At 45.8% G+C, this 23,275-nt stretch overlaps 1 protein-coding gene across 1 annotated transcript; it reads right to left on the minus strand.

Moving 5' to 3' along the window:
- Window positions 1–2,650: 2,650 nt before the first annotated feature.
- LOC142202376 (transmembrane 4 L6 family member 4-like) lies at window positions 2,651–5,574 on the minus strand. Its single transcript, XM_075272468.1, has 5 exons — window positions 5,342–5,574; window positions 5,140–5,205; window positions 4,593–4,756; window positions 4,211–4,404; window positions 2,651–3,771 (listed from the first exon to the last, which is right to left on the minus strand). Exons 1-5 carry the CDS (start codon window positions 5,522–5,524, stop codon window positions 3,767–3,769), a joined length of 612 nt encoding a protein of 203 aa, XP_075128569.1. The 5' UTR covers window positions 5,525–5,574; the 3' UTR covers window positions 2,651–3,766.
- Window positions 5,575–23,275: the final 17,701 nt, after the last annotated feature.

The following is a 23,275-nucleotide window of genomic DNA, read 5'->3' on the forward strand; positions in this document are numbered from 1 at the left end:
TTATATTCGTATATTCGTATTTTTAATCAAGAATATTGGAGATTTTTTTTTTCATTTGTGGTTGACATCCCATGCCTATGGCCAAATGTGCAGACTGGGGAACTTTCCATGGGTGCGGAGGGACCAATGTTCCCTACCATAACAAAAATTTGCCCCTTCACATCAGAATGGGATGGAATCGGTAGGTACAATTGGATGTCACCTGAGTGCACTTTGCCAAACATTCTGACCTTATTCAGCCTGCAAACAGGTCGTGTGCATGAGGCCTTGGAGTGGCGCCGTTCTCTACCTTTCAAAAAGTAGACCCATTTTTGAATAAAAATTTGACAATCCCTTTAAAAACCCTACTGTTTCCTAGTATTGTACTGTACGTGTAGTTAGTACGGGATCATCAGCATCACTACCTCTGGACGTCGCCAGGTTTCAGAAGACGTTGCCTTGTTGGACTTTGCCGCTCCGGTAGGATGTGACATGTGACTCTCCGATAATGGAGATAAAGCTGAATGCCGTCATCAGAGAATAGTGTCCCTGTGGTGTGGGGATCATGTGACGCCTTCTTATCACGGATCGGGGACCCAACACCTTTCACGGCTTTTCCTTATCAAGGACGTCATGCTCCACAACCTGCTGTAACCGCTTTTGACCTCAAACACCCCACTAAATTTTTGTTTCTATTGTTTTTGCACCAGTATACCTCTATGGGTCTCCTGGGGATGTCATTTGCCCTAGAGTTACCACTGAGGTCTGTGATTGGGTCACCATGGGCACACCAAGCACCATGGCATGAAATTTTTTGAATATTTTTGGCTCACGGTGGTGCAACTTAGGCCACACCTTGTTTCACCAAGCTACACTGGTTCCTGCAAACCACGCCCTTCCACTAAACCACGCCCCTTGTTATACAAGTCATAAAACTACCTGAAGAGTGTCCATATGGCGTGGTCTTTGGCGCAAATTGTGTCAAAATTGCTTACAAAATTTCCCCCAGAGCATTCATTCTCTAATTCAATGACCGTAAGAGATGGGCAAACCGGTTTATAAGGGTTTGTTATGAATTTTACAAAAATTTCAGATTCGGTCAAGCTCGAAGTTTTTGAGGTTCACCATCCACAAATCACTGGGGTATCTCCAGACCTCATAGTCTTATAATCGGAGTCCTCGCCTCTCTTGGGCTTCCTTGCGGAGCCTCTTTGGTGATGTCATTTGGTGATGACTATGTGGCGTGCGTAAGTCATGACACTTGCGCCAAAGCCTCATGACATTGACTGTGGAGGACCAAGAGGCTGCTGACATCATCCAGGAGGCCAGAAGATGTCTGCAAAGACATTGGGAAGGAGCCCAAGAGAACCGAGGGAAGGCTCGCACTTCCCAAGTCTTCTTATTACTATACTTGGGGTCTGAAGAGACCCCCATGTATAAGAATATCCCTTTCAGAAGTTTGATCTGCGATGATACTGGTGGGCTGACTCTCGCGACCACATAAGACCTCCATATAATACCAACACACCGTGTCCAAGGAACACCTGCATAGTGTGACTAGATAACAAGGCTTCCTCTTGTGTGATGGCGGAGGCGAGGGATATGTATAATTCTGATAACAGGCGCAGATGGCGAGCGCTCGATAACACGCCGTATGTGGGCGGCAGGTGCGGTGTGCCCAGGATCACCGGACTTTGAACCACAGGTCCTGCCCCAGCAAAGGGTAATAAATTGTTCTAATGGTGGCCTAAGTTCCATATTTAGCAACTTGCAAAAGTATTCACCCCCCTCTAAATGTAATAAGGAGAACATGTCAATGTACAAAAGGTTATTCAGGAGCAGACAGGGAGATTTCAGTAGAAGTCTCTGTTGGCAAGTTACCATCGTTTTTGTCAATAGGCAAATGAGCTCTTCGGAGCGCCGAGGATGTCGCAGGTCAGTGGCGACTCCATCATTGCTCAGTTGCGTGTTGACCTAAACACCGATTCACAAGGGGCGTAATAGTCTAATAACTAATCACCACCCCCACCCATCTGCTGCAATGAAGGCTTGTGTCTCCTTTATGGTTTACCTAGGCATAGCGCCATACATATGGTTGTGGCTGTGTTAGGTATTGCAGCTCTGTCTCATTCGAGTGAATAGATTTGCAGTACCTGGCCTAGCCACAAGTGTATGGTGCTCTGCCTGGATAAACACAATGCGAGTAATGCAACCTCCCCTCGAGGTCCAACCATCAGTTTTACAGTATTTGTTATTTCAAGTTACCCCCTCCACAGAATAAGGGATAACTGGTCAATTGATCGGGGTCCCAATAATGGCAAGTATGAAGGTGCCTGGAATACCCAAATACATGGGGAGGCTGGTTACGGATTCGCGGCAGTCACATTCTCTCCTTTACAGCACCTCCCTGGAATGAATGGAGCGGCAGGATGAATGTGTGACCCCTGTCTTTGTACTTGGTGGGGTAGCCAAATGATCCCTGTCGTGTGGATGGGGGTAACATGGAATAACCAGAATGCCTTCTATTGCCCTAAAGATTTCCCAGTGATGTCTCTTATGAGGCAGGCCGGACAATGATGACAGACCTTCCCGCGACTCCCAACCCTACTAGGCCATAAAATATTACAAAAATAACTCAAGATATTAAAAAATGAAGGCGACACAAGGAACATTTGGTAGCAAAATCTCAATTTAATCAAAAATTTACATAAATATAAGTGGTATAGAAAAATATACAAGCTATATACAGGATGAGCCAGTCCGGATGAGCCAGTCCGGGGTGGGGTACCCTTCATTCTGTCTCATCATCTAGGTGGCTACTTCCTCGTCGGTGGTAATAATAAGGGGTTAATTATTTCGTCTAAGGGTAAGTTCACACGTAGTTTTTTGAGGCGGAGGCCACCTCTAGTTCCGGACCAAAAGCCGGGTAGCCGCGACTGGAAGCCGGTGCACTGTACCGGCATCCAGCCGTGCACTCCGCTCTGTATTAGGCCCAATGAATGGACCTAGCCCGGAGGAAGGAGTGTCTTCAGGCCGAATCGCAAGGTGACTCGGCCTGAAGAATGAGCACCTCGCTTCTTTTTTCCGGGAGCCGACTTCTTTTTCTGAGCGGCTCCCATTGATTTCAATGGGAGCCATCTTTTGAGTCAGGATTTTGAGGCGGATACGGCCTTAAAATCCTGACCCAAAAACTATGTGTGAACTTACCCTTATGATACTAAGTAGGATCCATCAAAGGACCAACACTTCATGGGCGTAACTGGAGGGGCCCAGGAACATTAGGGGCCCATAAGGTGTCTCTTTCCAACATGAAGAGGCCAGTACTTTAAATAATATGTTATAGTTGGGGGTGTGGGACAGATTTTGTGTTGGGGCCCAGCACCCTTAGGGGCCCATAAGGTGTCTGATCCCAATATGAGGAGACCAGTACTATAAATAATACATTATAGTTTGGGAGGCCTGGTTCAGATTTTGCATTGGGGCCCAGCACCCTTAGGGGCCCATAAGGTGTCTGTCCCAATATGAGAAGACCAGTACTATAAATAATACATTATAGTTGGGGGTTTGGGACAGATTTTGTGTTGGGGCCCAGAACCCTTAGGGGCCCATAAGATGTCTGATCCCAATATGAGGAGACCAGTACTATAAATAATCCATTATAGTTGGGGGGCCTGGTACAGATTTTGCGTTGGGGTCCATGAGCTTCATGTTAGGCCTCGGCAGTCTTTGATGTGGGCAGGAGATAATGGGGATCATCTTCATGTACAATAGTGGGAGGAGTGATGACTCAATCTGGAAAAAGTAATAAAAAAATTGTAATGACTCCTTTGGATATACAATAAGGCAATAAAACCAATCAACCTCGAACCCATGACCCCGGGGTAAGAAGGTGGCAGTGCCAACTACGATATGGCTATAGTCAGCAGCTTACAGTATAAATCTTATCAACAAGACAGTAAATACCGTCGCCCCCGCCCCCTTTCACCCATGATGGGCCACATCATTGGTGCCACCATGTACCGTAGCAAGAGATGATTGATTTTCTTATGTAAATCTCTCTTAACGTGCCAACGATACTTCGTAACAAACAGGGAACGCCTAGCAACTTTATTTTACACTTTTGCAAAAGTATTAGCGCCCTTCTCCAAACATTAGCCCTTGGTCTACAGGCTCTAAGACTTATAAGAACCTCAATAAGACATTCTTTATATAAAAACATAAGTATACACACCCTTTATCCCCTCCTTTCGGCAGGTTCCACAGAGGCAACCAAACAGGCCGTTGATGACCTGGATAGTGCACAGGATAAGCGAGATACCAGTTGAACCAAGGACAATCGAGAAGAAGATGATGTTGAACACCACTACATCCTTGGGATACGTACAGACATCCCATAAATCTTGGTGGAACAGGTAGTTTTTGTCACTGCAGGAGAAAAGGGAGAGAAAAAGTTAACCAATAACATACTGAAGGTGCTGGCCAGAAGGTATGACTACAGATAAGTTAGGTCTTGACCCAGGACCATAACATACTTGGACAAGTGTCATATGGTATCAAGAATTGGCCACCAAAGATAAGAGGGCCTAAGGAGGGCCTAAGGACTACACCCTTACCTGAATTCTGTAAGATTTGAGTCAAATGGTCTTCCCCAACTGGTCGTGTTTTGACCTGTCAGATATTGGCACTGAGGTCCCTTCACCATGCCCACCACAGATACCACAAAACCGTACAGAGATCCAGCAACTCCAATAACGGCAAAGATGATCGACAGGAACATCTAGGCAAAGAAAGGGGAGAATTTATGCATCCTGAACCCTCTAAGGAGATGTGCTACTTGGACTCCACCATCTACATGTCCACACGTATAGTGGTGGGTCTACTGTAGCAAGGTACTTGATGAAACTGAAATGGAAAGTTTGCCCTGGCTTGAGACAAAACCAGAGTTGGGCTTCATGGTGGCAATCTTTGGAGAAACTACAAAAATTCTCTGACTCTAGTCATGGAACAGCCATTGGTGATGGTTACAGGTTGACTCTAATTGCCAAAATTTGCCTCCTAGTCTAGATGTACCTTTGGCAGTAGCCTTTTCTGCCAGGTTTTTAGAAGTCAACCATGTACTGCATGGCCAAAGGTTCAGTGGAATAGTGCCATTGTACTTACCCCACATCGGTTGTTGCAGCAGCCCTCTCGGCCGGTGGCTTGGATATGAATCGCTGGAATGAGTACCTGGGATCAAAAAAGAGGGTAGTGGATTTAGGAAGAGATGAAAAATGGACTTGGCTTGAAATGGAGGTAAAAAATATTCTAAGGTATGCCCCCACCTTCCCACCCAACAAAACAAAAAAAACCCTAAGACCCTCACCAGTATTCCTCCTCCGATAATCCCTCCGAGGTAAATAACTTCTGGAGTCATCTGTTCTCCTGGGTTGCTCACAGGTTCAGTCTCCCATCCTGGAAAGAACTGGATCACATTGGCGATGATGGAGAGGACGCACAATGGGTACAAGGAGATCCCGATGAATTTTGCACATTTCCCAGTACACATGTTGATGAGTGGTGGAAGTGCTAGATGAGAGCGGAAGGAGTATGCTGGGAGTGTGGTGAGGACACTGATCCTGGTCTCTTATATCTCCAGACCCAACCCCTTAGATAACAGATATTGAGTCACGGGACAGTGGAGTTTGAACTTCAGGTGACACAGATTTATGCCAAGCTACAATTACATCAGAACATATACAAGGGTCATAAAAAATTTTGAGAAAATTTCAAAGAAGATCATATATCATCTTCTAGATTATACGGTCTTTCCATTAGTTTTCACAAATGGGCTTTAGGGAGGCATGATAAGAACTACTCCAGGAACCACCAAAAATTTCAGGGTGTCAGGTCTTACAAAAGCTGTAAAGGTCACTATTTCTCAGCCTGGCTCTATGTTGATGGACCTATATGAAGCGACCGTTCGTGATCTACTATGAAGTCTGTTCTCCTGGTTTGCTCACTGGTTCAGTCACCGATCCTGGAAAGAACTGGATCACATTGGCGATGATGGAGAGGATGCACAATGGCTACAAGGAGATCCCAATGAAACATATGTGGTTGTCTTCTGCTGAACCTTATTGGCCTAGTTGTGGCTGGGTACGATTATAGTCTCAGAACCTTGGGCCCATTAAGCTTCAGAGCTTAATCCAATTTTTTGGCTTGAATTCTTACTACAAAGCATAAAGCATAGTCATTTGGCAATGATATGTTGGTGTTTGGGTATCAAGACTCCCATCAATCTCATTGGTGGCCAAGAGCAGTAGTCAGCAGTTATCAAGGTCGTCTTAGGTCTCACTGACCAGACCTCTGTTATAGGTTACAAATTTGGGACCAAAACTTTCCTATCTTCTATGTCCATCAATGGGGCTCCTCTGTTCATCCCAATAGAGGGGTGTCAATAGAGAGATTACATTAAACAATATTAAAAAATGGATGTCCTATAGGGGTATTTTTCTATTCGTAAGGGTCCACGTGCACCTAAAAATTCCCAAAGTATACCATAGACACTGTTAGCCGTGAATGCCAATTTTGGCAAGACCTGACCAACAGGAGGGATAGCTGGCATCAATCTAGGGAGTTGGCAGGGTGCCGTAAACCCAGACAGACCTAATGTGCATCCTCTGCAGCCCCTGAGGGAGAAGAAGTTGTCTATTGGGCTGAAGAAGCCATATACAGCCGGAGACAGGGAAAAATTTCTGTCAGCTTCATAGAGGAGAATGTGCCTACAGTTTGGAGGAAGTTGTAGTTCACAGAACCCATCATCTAGGACCCTTATATCTTCAGGTATCTGGGCCCTGGGACTTCATTGATCTCAGCCCTATTGGGCGAGGCAGAGAATTATATGTTAATTTGGAGTGGAGAAAGGGTAACATATACCACCATATTATATTGGGCATCCCTACCTACAGTAGAAGCTACAACTCCCATTGGGAAGCTGCATGAGTTATCTGTGACCAGTTCACACAGTAAAGTTTCATCTTGGTTCAACCACACCACTGCCTCCTGGGTCATTCCTGCACTTACCATCAGGGCCTTTCCGAACACCACCACATGGCTCATGGTAAAAAAGGACCCCTCTCCAACTGGAAGCACCCTGGGGGAACATCTATCACCACCATCCCGTATCACACAGGACCCCTTCATCAGTGTCCAGCCTCGGAGGCGGGCAGGAGGAGTTGGTTGAGTATCCTTGGCCTACCTGTGACATAACCACCACTACTACTATTCCCATCCTCTGGTTCCCTCCATTGGTTTGCGACCCATATCTATCGGCCATATTCACTGGCTCGGACAGTGACAAGCTGAGCTCAGTTTAGACGAGCCAGATTCGGGCTGGTAAATCAGGCTGACACATGGGCTAAGCCTCCAGCCTCAGACATGGTATGTCAGCGTGCTTCTTTTAATTTTAGAGTGACTTGAGATTTAAAATCTGGTTGCCCATGGGTCACTGCTTTAGTTTTCCAAAAATTCCAATAAAACTTATTCTGCAAAACTATCCATGACCTGTAGTTGGTTCTGTCCAGTGGCCACTATGACTATGAGCTCTTATATACGATATTACTACTCACTGTGATCTACACACAAGGTATAAGTCGCCTCACTAGTGGCATGAAGGGTTAACTGGGCTATAACAATAACAGATAACGTCTCTCATTAAGGTTATCTACATGAGAGTCAGGAGTTTACGATGACGACACCATAAATGCTAGTTGTAACTTGTGGACATTGGAGTGGCCGGTGTGAAACTGAAGACTTGCGTTACTCTACACAACGATAGGGACAACTTCTAGTTACGTCATCTTATCCCATCCAACGAGTTATAGTGCCTCAAGATTAAGTGGATACACCCAACCCATCCACATCTTCATCCAAGAATAGAACCCATATGATGGGGGGGGGGTCACTGGATTAGGTCTAGTCTCCAGATCTCTAGCGTTTAGTGGGGTGTCCTATTATCGGAACATACAACGGCCCCCATTCTTTGCGGTCTATTGGTTTGGTGTCCCAGTTTTGGTGCTGTATAGTTTTGTGTCTTGTTCTTTAGGGTCTAATGGCTTGGTTCCCCATTCTGAACAGATCACTGGCCTACTACCCTAGGTTTGGGTGTTCACTGGTTAGTTTGGTGTCCAGTGGTGTGGCACTCTAGTTTGGTGCTCAGCTCTTTGAAATCAATGGTTTTGTTTGGCTTTCAATGATTTGGTGTCCAAGTCTTTCCGGTAAAGCCATTGTTTTTGGATTCCTAGAGCCCTAGTCCTTGGGATGAAGTGTTTTGCTGACCCCATGTCCATCATTTATTTCCATTAACTTGATATCCCTGAACATGGAGTCCAATAAAGCTAGACTTTCCTTTGCCTGAGGCAAAGATTGACTTTGCTACTCTAGCCCTGGCCAATGCAGAGTGGCTTAGAGCATCATCAAGATTAATCTTAGACAGAAGTCTAGGGTTAATTTTTGGGTTACGCTGATGACCAAAAGGGTAACAATGTTTAGAACTTGTGACTTTCACGCTCCCTATCTCACCATCCACTATGGCTCGGAACGTGAGACTACCATCATTTTATAGACAGTCCAATGTGAATTCAACGACTTAGCATAGGATTAGTTCTTCTGATTCTGGTCATCTACCTGCATTGTTACTGTTTCGCTCCTGGTGGTGGAAAAATCTTTATCTTCTGACAACCTGTTTTTACATTCCCTATAGCTCAGGGTGTTATTAGGAGATTCCCAAGGGAAAGGTCTCTGGTTCACATCGAGGATCAGCCATGAAGAAGATTTCCCAGGAACAGCATCATCCAGCTTATCCATAGTGGACTCTCGGTCAAGAAAATTACCAAACTGAATCATGTGAGTGCCAGGACAGTTGGAAGAATACAAAATGAAGTCCGTCCATCCAATCAAAAGCCAAGAGGTGGATGTACAGGTAAAATATTGGGGTCAACAAGTCGGCTCAACACAAGGAAAAGAAGACGGTAGAAGATTAGAAACGGGTGATTTGGAGTGACCAGACGAAGTCAATAGACTGAACTCCGATGAGTGCAAATGGGTCTGGAAGAAACAAGGGAAAGGGAGGCCAACAGATCGATAAATTGAAGGAACTGTCAAGTTTGGTGGAGGAAGGCAGAGGATATGGGGTTGCTTCACACCCAAAGGTGTTGGAGACTTGACCAGGATAGATGGTGGTCTCAGTGCTGAGCTATATGTTGAGTATCCTACAAGAAGAGTTACTTTGTACACTGGAGTACTATAGGTAGTAAAAGAACGACCTAGTGTTCCAAAAGATTAGCAAATAAATGGTTCAATGACAATGAAGTAGAGGTGTTGGATTGTCCCCCACAGTCCCCAGACCTCAACCCAATCCAACACTTATAGAGTTGAAGACAAAGCTGTATTCGTACCCAGTATGCACCAACATTGGGAACGTGTAGAAGAGACCTGGGGTCAAGTTTTGGTTGAGACATGCTTGAACCTGATCTAGAGCATGCCCAGAAGGATCCAGGCTGGGGTCAAAGCCAAACAGTTAAAATGTAGATGTTTAGAAGAAAACAGTGAACCAGTGATGGGAGTCTCACGGTCCGAGCTGTAGTGAGATACGGAGCCTGAAAGTCGCAAGTTCACAACATTGTTACCCTTTTGCTCTCAGGGTAGTTTTAGGGTCAGATTGACGTAATAGACGACATGTCATCGAAGAAAAATGTATTATCACTAAATCATCGCTGTACACTATTCTTCAGTGACATGTGAACAGGCTGCAGTGAAACGCGTAGTATCTCATGACTAGGGTTATCACTGGTGACTACTGAAATAACCGGATTGTACGTAATCACCTCGTAGTTCAGAGTGTGATAAATACTCCATGTCTGGCAGAAGATCTCACGTCACTGAGCAGTTACATCATCAGGATTGTTAACCTTGGGCTCCACTTCATAGATACTAGCAGGGCCATCTTATCCATAGAGCAAACCAGCAGTAGTCCTATGACAGTAGGGGCTCCGCCATCATCTGCCCCATACTCAGCTGGGCCTCCTATAATTCTATCTATAGCCTCAGCCCACATATAGACTTACATACAATGATGGAGCGGGATGTGATTCCTCCTCCACCAGTCACCCTGCAACGGTGGAATACAATGACATAATCCGAGACAGGACAAGTCGCTGGAGACCAGCAGACAATTTGTGGGAACGGCGTTAGTATTATCTCCCTATATTATAAAAATGAATTTCTGTCTGTCGGTCTGTCTGTCTGTCTGTCTGTTCTCTAATGCGAACCAAACGACTGGACAGATCTTCACCAAATTTGGTACAGAGATACTTCAGGTATCCGGGAAGGTTTAAGACAAGACTCCAACTCGCTCGGACGTACCGTTGCTGAGATACAGCATTCCAAACACAGTGCCCCCCCCTTAACCAATACAAACCTGCAAGTCTTTCACTCATATTCCAACTGCAATACACACGGTCACTCCACATGCACAATACAACACTGATATCCAAACTGAGATACACGCATCAGAAGATTAGATACACAGATCAGCACACAGTATCACACGCCAGAGGATTAGATACACGCGTCTGCACACAGTCCCACAAACCAGAGGATTAAATATGTGCTTCTGCACACAGTTCCACATGCTGAAGGATTACATACACGTGTCTGCACAAAGTACCACACGCCGGGGGATTGGATACATGCATCTGCACACAGTACCACATGCCAAAGGATTGGATATACGCATCTGCACACAGTTCCACACACCAGAGCATAAGATATGCACATCTGCACACAGTACCACATGCCGAAGGATTAGATACGCGCCTCTTCACACAATACCACACAGGGAAGGATTAGATACGCGCATCTGCACACAGTACCACATGCCAGAGGATTAGATACGCACATCTGCACACAGTACCACATGCCAGAGGATTAGATACGCGTATCTGTAAACGGTACCACATGCCGTAGGATTAGATACACGCATCTACACACAGTTCCACACGTCGTAGGATAAGATACGTGCCTCTTCACACAATACCACACAGGGGAGGATTAGATACGTGTGTCTGCAAACAGTACCACACTTTGGAGGATTAGATACATGCCTCTACACACAGTACCACAAGCCAGAGAATTAGATACGCGTCTCAGTACACAGTACCACTCAGGGAGGATTAGATACGTGCGTCTGCAGACAGTACCACACGCCGGAGGATTAGATACACGTGTCTGCACACAGTACCACATGCCGTAGGATTAGATACGCGCATCTACATACAGTTCCACATGCCGTAGGATTAGATACGTACCTCTTCACACAATACCACACAGAGGAGGATTAGATATGTGTGTCTGCATACAGTACCACACTTTGGAGGATTAGATACATGCCTCTGCACACAGTACCACAAGACAGAGAATTAGATACGCATCTCAGCACACAGTACCACACAGGGGAGAATTAGATACGCGCATCTGCACACAGTACCACACGCCAGAGGACTAGATACGCGCGTCTGCACACAGTACCACATGGCGTAGGATTAGATAGGCGCGTCTGCACACAGTAATACATGCCGTAGAATTAGATATGCATGTCTACACACAGTTCCACATGCCGCAGGATTAGATACGTGCCTCTTCGCACAATACCACACAGGGGAGGATTAGATACATGAGTCTGCACACAGTACCACAAGCCAGAGAATTAGATACGCGTCTAAGCACACAGTACCACACGGGGAGGATTAGATACGCACGTCTGCACACAGTACCACATGCCACAGGATTAGATACGTGCCTTTTCACACAATACCACACAGAGGAGGATTAGATACGTGTGCCTGCACACAGTACCACACTTTGGAGGATTAGATACATGCCTCTGCACACAGTACCACACGCCAGAGGATTAGATACGCGCATCTGCACACAGCACCACATGGCGTAGGATTAGATAGGCGCGTCTGCACACAGTAATACATGCCGTAGAATTAGATACGCGTGTCTACACACAGTTCCACATGCCGCAGGATTAGATACGTGGCTCTTCGCTCAATACCACACAGGGGAGGATTAGATATGTGTGTCTGCACACAGTACCACAAGCCAGAGAATTAGATATGCGTCTCAGCACACAGTACCACACAGGGAGGATTAGATACACGCGTCTGCACACAGTACCACACGCCGGAGGATTAGATACACGTGTCTGCACACAGTACCACATGCCGTAGGATTAGATACGCGCATCTACACACAGTTCCACACGCCGTACGATTAGATACGCACCTCTTCACACAATACCACACAGGGGAGGATTAGATATGTGTGTCTGCATACAGTACCACACTTTGGAGGATTAGATACATGCCTCTGCACACAGTACCACAAGCCAGAGAATTAGATACGCATCTCAGCACACAGTACCACACAGGGGAGAATTAGATACGCACATCTGCACACAGTACCACACACCAGAGGACTAGATACGCGCGTCTGCACACAGTACCACATGGCGTAGGATTAGATAGGCGCGTCTGCACACAGTAATACATGCCGTAGAATTAGATACGCGTGTCTACACACAGTTCCACACGCCGCAGGATTAGATACGTGCCTCTTCGCACAATACCACACAGGGGAGGATTAGATACGTGTGTCTGCACACAGTACCACAAGCCAGAGAATTAGATACGCGTCTAAGCACACAGTACCACACGGGGAGGATTAGATACGCACGTCTGCACACAGTACCACATGCCACAGGATTAGATACGTGCCTCTTCACACAATACCACACAGAGGAGGATTAGATACGTGTGCCTGCACACAGTACCACACTTTGGAGGATTAGATACATGCCTCTGCACACAGTACCACAAGCCAGAGAATTAGATACGCGTCTAAGCACACAGTACCACACGAGGAGGATTAGATATGCGTGTCTGCACACAGTACCACATGCCAGAGGATTAGATACACACATCTGCACATAGTATCACATGCCGTAGGATTAGACACGCGTGTCTACACACAGTTCCACATGCCGTAAGATTAGATACGCGCCTCTTCACAGAATACCACACAGGGGAGGATTAAATACGTGTCTGCACACAGTACCACACTTTGGAGGATTAGATACATGCCTCTGCACACAGTACCACAAGCCAGAGAATTAGATACGCATCTCAGCACACAGTACCACACGCCAGAGGATTAGATACGTGCATCTGCACACAGTACCACATGCCGTAGGATTAGATACGCGCGTCTACACACAGTTCCACACGCCGTAGGATAAGATACACGCCTCATCACACAATACCACACAGGGGAGGATTAGATACGTGCATCTACACACAGTTCCACACACCAGAGGATTAGATAAGCACGTCTGCACACAGTACCACATGCCGTAGGATTAGATACGCGCATCTGCTTACAGTTCCACATGCCAGACGATTAGATACGCACATCTTCACACAGTTGTACACGCCATAGGATTAGATACACGCGTCTGCATACAGTACCACATGCTGTAGGATTAGATTTGCACGTCTACACACAGTTCCACACGCCGTAGGATTAGATACGCACCTCTTCACACAATACCACACAGGGGAGGATTAGATACGTGCGTCTGAACACAGTACCATGCTTTGGAGGATTAGATACATGCCTCTGCACACAGTACCACATGCCAGATAATTAGATACGCATCTCAGCACACAGTACCACACGGGGGAGAATTAGATATGCGCATCTGCACACAATACCTCACGCCAGAGGATTAGATACACCTGTCTCCACACAGTACCACACGCCAGAGGATTAGATACGCGTCTGCACATAGTACCACATGCCGTAAGGTTAGATATGCACGTCTGCACACAGTTTCACTTACCGGAGAATTAGATACGTGCCTCTTCACACAATGCCACACTGGGGAGGATTAGATACACACATCTGCACACAGTACCACATGCCGGAGGATTAGATATGTGCATCTGCACACAGTACCACACCAACAAGCATTAGATACTTGCGTCTAAACACAGTACTACACGGGGAAGGATTAGATACAGCTTTACTACAGGTATCCATAACAATTGATCACAGGTTTTTCACTGATATCCAAAATCAGCTTATGGACATACACACAAACCACATACAAAATACACCAGTGCAAAATTGGACATTTCTTATGGGGCCACTACACAAACATAAAATGTAATATACCCGTGCGAAGCCGGGTCCTCCCTCTAGTGTTTTCTATCTTTTTCGGACACAACTCCTATATACAGGACACTAAAGGTGTATGGGGCCACTTTGAGGGCTAAAGATGTGTGGGGCCACTTTGAGGGCATCATACTCTGTGGGAAGGGCCTCTAAAAGCACATTATACCATGTGGGAGCCACTAAGGGGGCTACATACTATGGAAGGACACTAAGGGGACTACATACTATGGAAGGACACTAAGGGGACTACATACTATGGAAGGACACTAAGGGGACTACATACTATGGAAGGACACTAAGGAGGCTACATACTATGGAAGGACACTAAGGGGGCTACATACTATGGAAGGACACTAAGGGGGCTACATACTATGGAAGGACACTAAGGGGCTACATACTATGGAAGGACACTAAGGGGCTACATACTATGGAAGGACACTAAGGGGACTACATACTATGGAAGGACACTAAGGGGGCTACATACTATGAAAGGACACTAAGGGGGCTACATACTATGGAAGGACACTAAGGGGACTACATACTATGGAAGGACACTAAGGGGGCTACATACTATGGAAGGACACTAAGGGGACTACATACTATGGAAGGACACTAAGGGGGCTACATACTATGGAAGGACACTAAGGGGCTACATACTATGGAAGGACACTAAGGGGCTACATACTATAGAAGGACACTAAGGGGCTACATACTATGGAAGGATACTAAGGGGCTACATACTATGGAAGGACACTAAGGGGCTACATACTATAGAAGGACACTAAGGGGCTACATACTATAGAAGGACACTAAGGGGCTACATACTATGGAAGGATACTAAGGGGCTACATACTATGGAAGGACACTAAGGGGGCTACATACTATGGAAGGACACTAAGGGGGCTACATACTATGGAAGGACACTAAGGGGGCTACATATTATGGAAGGACACTAAGGGGCTATATACTATAGAAGGACACTAAGGGGCTACATACTATGGAAGGACACTAAGGGGGCTACATACTATGGAAGGACACTAAGGGGCTACAAACTATAGAAGGACACTAAGGGGGCTACATACTATGGACGGACACTAAGGGGGCATTATACTATGGAAGGACACTAAGGGGGCTACATACTATGGAAGGACACTAAGGGGGCTACATACTATGGAAGGACACTAAGGGGGCTACATACTATGGAAGGACACTAAGGGGGGTACATACTATAGAAGGACACTAAGGGGGCTACATACTGTAGAAGGACACTAAGGGGCTACATACTATAGAAAGACACTAAGGGGCTACATACTATGGAAGGATACTAAGGGGCTACATACTATGGAAGGACACTAAGGGGGTTACATACTATAGAAGGACACTAAGGGGCTACATACTATGGAAGGACACTAAGGGGCTACATACTATAGAAGGACACTAAGGGGCTACATACTATGGAAGGACACTAAGGGGGCTACATACTATGGAAGGACACTAAGGGGGCTACATACTATGGAAGGACACTAAGGGGGCTACATACTATGGAAGGACACTAAGGGGCTACATACTATGGAAGGACACTAAGGGGGCTACATACTATGGAAGGACACTAAGGGGCTACATACTATGGAAGGACACTAAGGGGCTACATACTATGGAAGGACACTAAGGGGGCTACATACTATGGAAGGACACTAAGGGGGCTACATACTATGGAAGGATACTAAGGGGCTACATACTATGGAAGGACACTAAGGGGGCTACATACTATAGAAGGACACTAAGGGGGCTACATACTATAGAAGGACACTAAGGGGCTACATACTATAGAAGGACACTAAGGGGCTACATACTATGGAAGGATACTAAGGGGCTACATACTATGGAAGGACACTAAGGGGGCTACATACTATAGAAGGACACTAAGGGGGCTACATACTATAGAAGGACACTAAGGGGCTACATACTATAGAAGGACACTAAGGGGCTACATACTATGGAAGGATACTAAAGGGCTACATACTATGGAAGGACACTAAGGGGGCTACAAACTATAGAAGGACACTAAGGGGCTACATACTATGGAAGGACACTAAGGGGGCTACATACTATAGAAGGACACTAAGGGGCTACATACTATGGAAGGACACTAAGGGGGCTACATACTATGGAAGGACACTAAGGGGCTACATACTATAGAAGGACACTAAGGGGGCTACATACTATGGAAGGACACTAAGGGGGGTACATACTATAGAAGGACACTAAGGGGCTACATACTATGGAAGGACACTAAGGGGCTACATACTATAGAAGGACACTAAGGGGCTACATACTATGGAAGGACACTAAGGGGGCTACATACTATGGAAGGATACTAAGGGGCTACATACTATGGAAGGACACTAAGGGGGCTACATACTATAGAAGGACACTAAGGGGGCTACATACTATAGAAGGACACTAAGGGGCTACATACTATGGAAGGATACTAAGGGGCTACATACTATGGAAGGACACTAAGGGGCTACATACTATAGAAGGACACTAAGGGGGCTACATACTATAGAAGGACACTAAGGGGCTACATACTATGGAAGGGTACTAAGGGGCTACATACTATGGAAGGACACTAAAAGGGCTACATACTATAGAAGGACACTAAGGGGGCTACATACTATAGAAGGACACTAAGGGGCTACATACTATGGAAGGATACTAAGGGGCTACATACTATGGACGGACACTAAGGGGCTACATACTATAGAAGGACACTAAGAGGCTACATACTATGGAAGGACACTAAGGGGGCTACATACTATGGAAGGATACTAAGGGGCTACATACTATGGAAGGACACTAAGGGGGCTACATACTATAGAAGGACACTAAGGGGGCTAAATACTATAGAAGGACACTAAGGGGCTACATACTATAGAAGGACACTAAGGGGCTACATACTATGGAAGGATACTAAGGGGCTACATACTATGGAAGGACACTAAGGGGGCTACATACTATAGAAGGACACTAAGGGGGCTACATACTATAGAAGGACACTAAGGGGCTACATACTATAGAAGGACACTAAGGGGGCTACATACTATGGAAGGATACTAAGGGGCTACATACTATGGAAGGACACTAAGGGGGCTACATACTATAGAAGGACACTAAGGGGCTACATACTATGGAAGGACACTAAGGGGGCTACATACTATAGAAGGACACTAAGGGGCTACATACTATGGAAGGACACTAATTGGGGTACATACTATAGAAGGACACTAAGGGGGCTACATACTGTAGAAGGACACTAAGGGGCTACATACTATAGAAAGACACTAAGGGGCTACATACTATGGAAGGATACTAAGGGGCTACATACTATGGAAGGACACTAACGGGGTTACATACTATAGAAGGACACTAAGGGGCTACATACTATGGAAGGACACTAAGGGGCTACATACTATAGAAGGACACTAAGGGGCTACATACTATGGAAGGACACTAAGGGGGCTACATACTATGGAAGGACACTAAGGGGGCTACATACTATGGAAGGACACTAAGGGGGCTACATACTATGGAAGGACACTAAGGGGCTACATACTATGAAAGGACACTAAGGGGGCTACATACTATGGAAGGACACTAAGGGGGCTACATACTATAGAAGGACACTAAGGGGCTACATACTATAGAAGGACACTAAGGGGGCTACATACTATGGAAGGACACTAAGGGGGCTACATACTATGGAAGGATACTAAGGGGCTACATACTATGGAAGGACACTAAGGGGGCTACATACTATAGAAGGACACTAAGGGGGCTACATACTATAGAAGGACACTAAGGGGCTACATACTATAGAAGGACACTAAGGGGCTACATACTATGGAAGGATACTAAGGGGCTACATACTATGGAAGGACACTAAGGGGCTACATACTATAGAAGGACACTAAGGGGCTACATACTATGGAAGGACACTAAGGGGGCTACATACTAAGGAAGGACACTAAGGGGGCTACATACTATTGAAGGACACTAAGGGGCTACATACTATGGAAGGACACTAAGGGGGCTACATACTATGGAAGGACACTAAGGGGCTACATACTATAGAAGGACACTAAGGGGCTACATACTATGGAAGGACACTAAGGGGGCTACATACTATGGAAGGATACTAAGGGGCTACATACTATGGAAGGACACTAAGGGGGCTACATACTATGGAAGGACACTAAGGGGCTACATACTATAGAAGGACACTAAGGGGGCTACATACTATGGAAGGACACTAAGGGGGCTACATACTATGGAAGGATACTAAGGGGCTACATACTATGGAAGGACACTAAGGGGGCTACATACTATAGAAGGACACTAAGGGGGCTACATACTATAGAAGGACACTAAGGGGGCTACATACTATGGAAGGACACTAAGGGGCTACATACTATGGAAGGACACTAAGGGGGCTACATACTATGGAAGGACACTAAGGGGGCTACATACTATGGAAGGATACTAAGGGGCTACATACTATGGAAGGACACTAAGGGGGCTACATACTATAGAAGGACACTAAGGGGGCTACATACTATAGAAGGACGCTAAGGGGCTACATACTATAGAAGGACACTAAGGGGCTACATACTATGGAAGGACACTAAGGGGGCTACATACTATGGAAGGACACTAAGGGGGCTACATACTATGGAAGGATACTAAGGGGCTACATACTATGGAAGGACACTAAGGGGGCTACATACTATAGAAGGACACTAAGGGGGCTACATACTATAGAAGGACACTAAGGGGCTACATACTATAGAAGGACACTAAGGGGCTACATACTATGGAAGGATACTAAGGGGCTACATACTATGGAAGGACACTAAGGGGCTACATACTATAGAAGGACACTAAGGGGCTACATACTATAGAAGGACACTAAGGGGCTACATACTATGGAAGGACACTAAGAGGGCTACATACTATGGAAGGACAATAAGGGGCTACATACTATGGAAGGACACTAAGGGGGCTACATACTATGGAAGGACACTAAGGGGCTACATACTATGGAAGGACACTAAGGGGCTACATACTATGGAAGGACACTAAGGGGGTTACATACTATAGAAGGACACTAAGGGGCTACATACTATGGAAGGACACTAAGGGGCTACATACTATGGAAGGACACTAAGGGGGCTACATACTATGGAAGGACACTAAGGGGGCTACATACTATGGAAGGATACTAAGGGGCTACATACTATGGAAGGACACTAAGGGGGCTACATACTATGGAAGGACACTAAGGGGCTACATACTGTAGAAGGACACTAAGGGGCTACATACTATAGAAAGACACTAAGGGGCTACATACTATGGAAGGATACTAAAGGGCTACATACTATGGAAGGACACTAAGGGGGTTACATACTATAGAAGGACACTAAGGGGCTACATACTATAGAAGGACACTAAGGGGCTACATACTATGGAAGGACACAAAGGGGGCTACATACTATGGAAGGACACTAAGGGGGCTACATACTATGGAAGGACACTAAGGGGGCTACATACTATGGAAGGACACTAAGGGGCTACATACTATGGAAGGACACTAAGGGGGCTACATACTATGGAAGGACACTAAGGGGCTACATACTATGGAAGGACACTAAGGGGCTACATACTATGGAAGGACACTAAGGGGGCTACATACTATGGAAGGATACTAAGGGGCTACATACTATTGAAGGACACTAAGGGGGCTACATACTATAGAAGGACACTAAGGGGCTACATACTATAGAAGGACACTAAGGGGCTACATACTATAGAAGGACACTAAGGGGCTACATACTATGGAAGGATACTAAGGGGCTACATACTATGGAAGGACACTAAGGGGCTACATACTATAGAAGGACACTAAGGGGCTACATACTATGGAAGGACACTAAGGGGGTTACATACTATGGAAGGACACTAAGGGGGCTACATACTATGGAAGGACACTAAGGGGCTACATACTATGGAAGGACACTAAGGGGGCTACATACTATGGAAGGACACTAAGGGGCTACATACTATGGAAGGACACTAAGGGGGCTACATACTATGGAAGGACACTAAGGGGGCTACATACTATGGAAGGACACTAAGGGGGCTACATACTATGGAAGGATACTAAGGGGCTACATACTATGGAAGGACACTAAGGGGGCTACATACTATAGAAGGACACTAAGGGGGCTACATACTATAGAAGGACACTAAGGGGCTACATACTATAGAAGGACACTAAGGGGCTACATACTATGGAAGGATACTAAGGGGCTACATACTATGGAAGGACACTAAGGGGGCTACATACTATAGAAGGACACTAAGGGGGCTACATACTATAGAAGGACACTAAGGGGCTACATACTATAGAAGGACACTAAGGGGCTACATACTATGGAAGGATACTAAGGGGCTACATACTATGGAAGGACACTAAGGGGGCTACATACTATGGAAGGATACTAAGGGGCTACATACTATGGAAGGACACTAAGGGGGCTACATACTATAGAAGGACACTAAGGGGGCTAAATACTATAGAAGGACACTAAGGGGCTACATACTATAGAAGGACACTAAGGGGCTACATACTATGGAAGGATACTAAGGGGCTACATACTATGGAAGGACACTAAGGGGGCTACATACTATAGAAGGACACTAAGGGGGCTACATACTATAGAAGGACACTAAGGGGCTACATACTATAGAAGGACACTAAGGGGCTACATACTATGGAAGGATACTAAGGGGCTACATACTATGGAAGGATACTAAGGGGGCTACATACTATAGAAGGACACTAAGGGGCTACATACTATGGAAGGACACTAAGGGGGCTACATACTATAGAAGGACACTAAGGGGCTACATACTATGGAAGGACACTAATTGGGGTACATACTATAGAAGGACACTAAGGGGGCTACATACTGTAGAAGGACACTAAGGGGCTACATACTATAGAAAGACACTAAGGGGCTACATACTATGGAAGGATACTAAGGGGCTACATACTATGGAAGGACACTAAGGGGGTTACATACTATGAAAGGACACTAAGGGGCTACATACTATGGAAGGACACTAAGGGGCTACATACTATAGAAGGACACTAAGGGGCTACATACTATGGAAGGACACTAAGGGGGCTACATACTATGGAATGACACTAAGGGGGCTACATACTATGGAAGGACACTAAGGGGGCTACATACTATGGAAGGACACTAAGGGGCTACATACTATGGAAGGACACTAAGGGGGCTACATACTATGGAAGGACACTAAGGGGGCTACATACTATAGAAGGACACTAAGGGGCTACATACTATAGAAGGACACTAAGGGGGCTACATACTATGGAAGGACACTAAGGGGGCTACATACTATGGAAGGATACTAAGGGGCTACATACTATGGAAGGACACTAAGGGGGCTACATACTATAGAAGGACACTAAGGGGGCTACATACTATAGAAGGACACTAAGGGGCTACATACTATAGAAGGACACTAAGGGGCTACATACTATGGAAGGATACTAAGGGGCTACATACTATGGAAGGACACTAAGGGGCTACATACTATAGAAGGACACTAAGGGGCTACATACTATGGAAGGACACTAAGGGGGCTACATACTAAGGAAGGACACTAAGGGGGCTACATACTATGGAAGGACACTAAGGGGCTACATACTATGGAAGGACACTAAGGGGGCTACATACTATGGAAGGACACTAAGGGGCTACATACTATAGAAGGACACTAAGGGGCTACATACTATGGAAGGACACTAAGGGGGCTACATACTATGGAAGGATACTAAGGGGCTACATACTATGGAAGGACACTAAGGGGCTACATACTATGGAAGGACACTAAGGGGGCTACATACTATGGAAGGACACTAAGGGGCTACATACTATGGAAGGACACTAAGGGGGTTACATACTGTGGAAGGACACTAAGGGGGCTACATACTATGGAAGGATACTAAGGGGCTACATACTATGGAAGGACACTAAGGGGGCTACATACTATAGAAGGATACTAAGGGGCTACATACTATGGAAGGACACTAAGGGGGCTACATACTATAGAAGGACACTAAGGGGGCTACATACTATAGAAGGACGCTAAGGGGCTACATACTATAGAAGGACACTAAGGGGCTACATACTATGGAAGGACACTAAGGGGCTACATACTATAGAAGGACACTAAGGGGCTACATGCTATGGAAGGACACTAAGGGGCTACATGCTATGGAAGGACACTAAGGGGCTACATACTATAGAAGGACACTAAGGGGCTACATACTATGGAAGGACACTAAGGGGGCTACATACTATGGAAGGACACTAAGGGGGCTACATACTATGGAAGGATACTAAGGGGCTACATACTATGGAAGGACACTAAGGGGGCTACATACTATAGAAGGACACTAAGGGGGCTACATACTATAGAAGGACACTAAGGGGCTACATACTATAGAAGGACACTAAGGGGCTACATACTATGGAAGGACACTAAGGGGGCTACATACTATGGAAGGACACTAAGGGGCTACATACTATGGAAGGACACTAAGGGGGTTACATACTGTGGAAGGACACTAAGGGGGCTACATACTATGGAAGGATACTAAGGGGCTACATACTATGGAAGGACACTAAGGGGGCTACATACTATAGAAGGATACTAAGGGGCTACATACTATGGAAGGACACTAAGGGGGCTACATACTATAGAAGGACACTAAGGGGGCTACATACTATAGAAGGACGCTAAGGGGCTACATACTATAGAAGGACACTAAGGGGCTACATACTATGGAAGGACACTAAGGGGCTACATACTATAGAAGGACACTAAGGGGCTACATGCTATGGAAGGACACTAAGGGGCTACA

Source organism: Leptodactylus fuscus, chromosome 5 (genome assembly GCF_031893055.1).
Source record: "Leptodactylus fuscus isolate aLepFus1 chromosome 5, aLepFus1.hap2, whole genome shotgun sequence".
In the NCBI taxonomy this organism is placed as follows: domain Eukaryota; kingdom Metazoa; phylum Chordata; class Amphibia; order Anura; family Leptodactylidae; genus Leptodactylus; species Leptodactylus fuscus.

Coding starts and splice junctions, on each gene's coding strand:
- LOC142202376 (XM_075272468.1), bottom strand. CDS start 5,524: ATGTGTACTGGGAAATGTGCAAAATTCATCGGGATCTCCTTGTACCCA. Junction 5,206..5,341: donor TTATCGGAGGAGGAATACTG/GTGAGGGTCTTA, acceptor TTTTGATCCCAG/GTACTCATTCCAGCGATTCA. Junction 4,757..5,139: donor GCTGCAACAACCGATGTGGG/GTAAGTACAATG, acceptor TTCTTTGCCTAG/ATGTTCCTGTCGATCATCTT.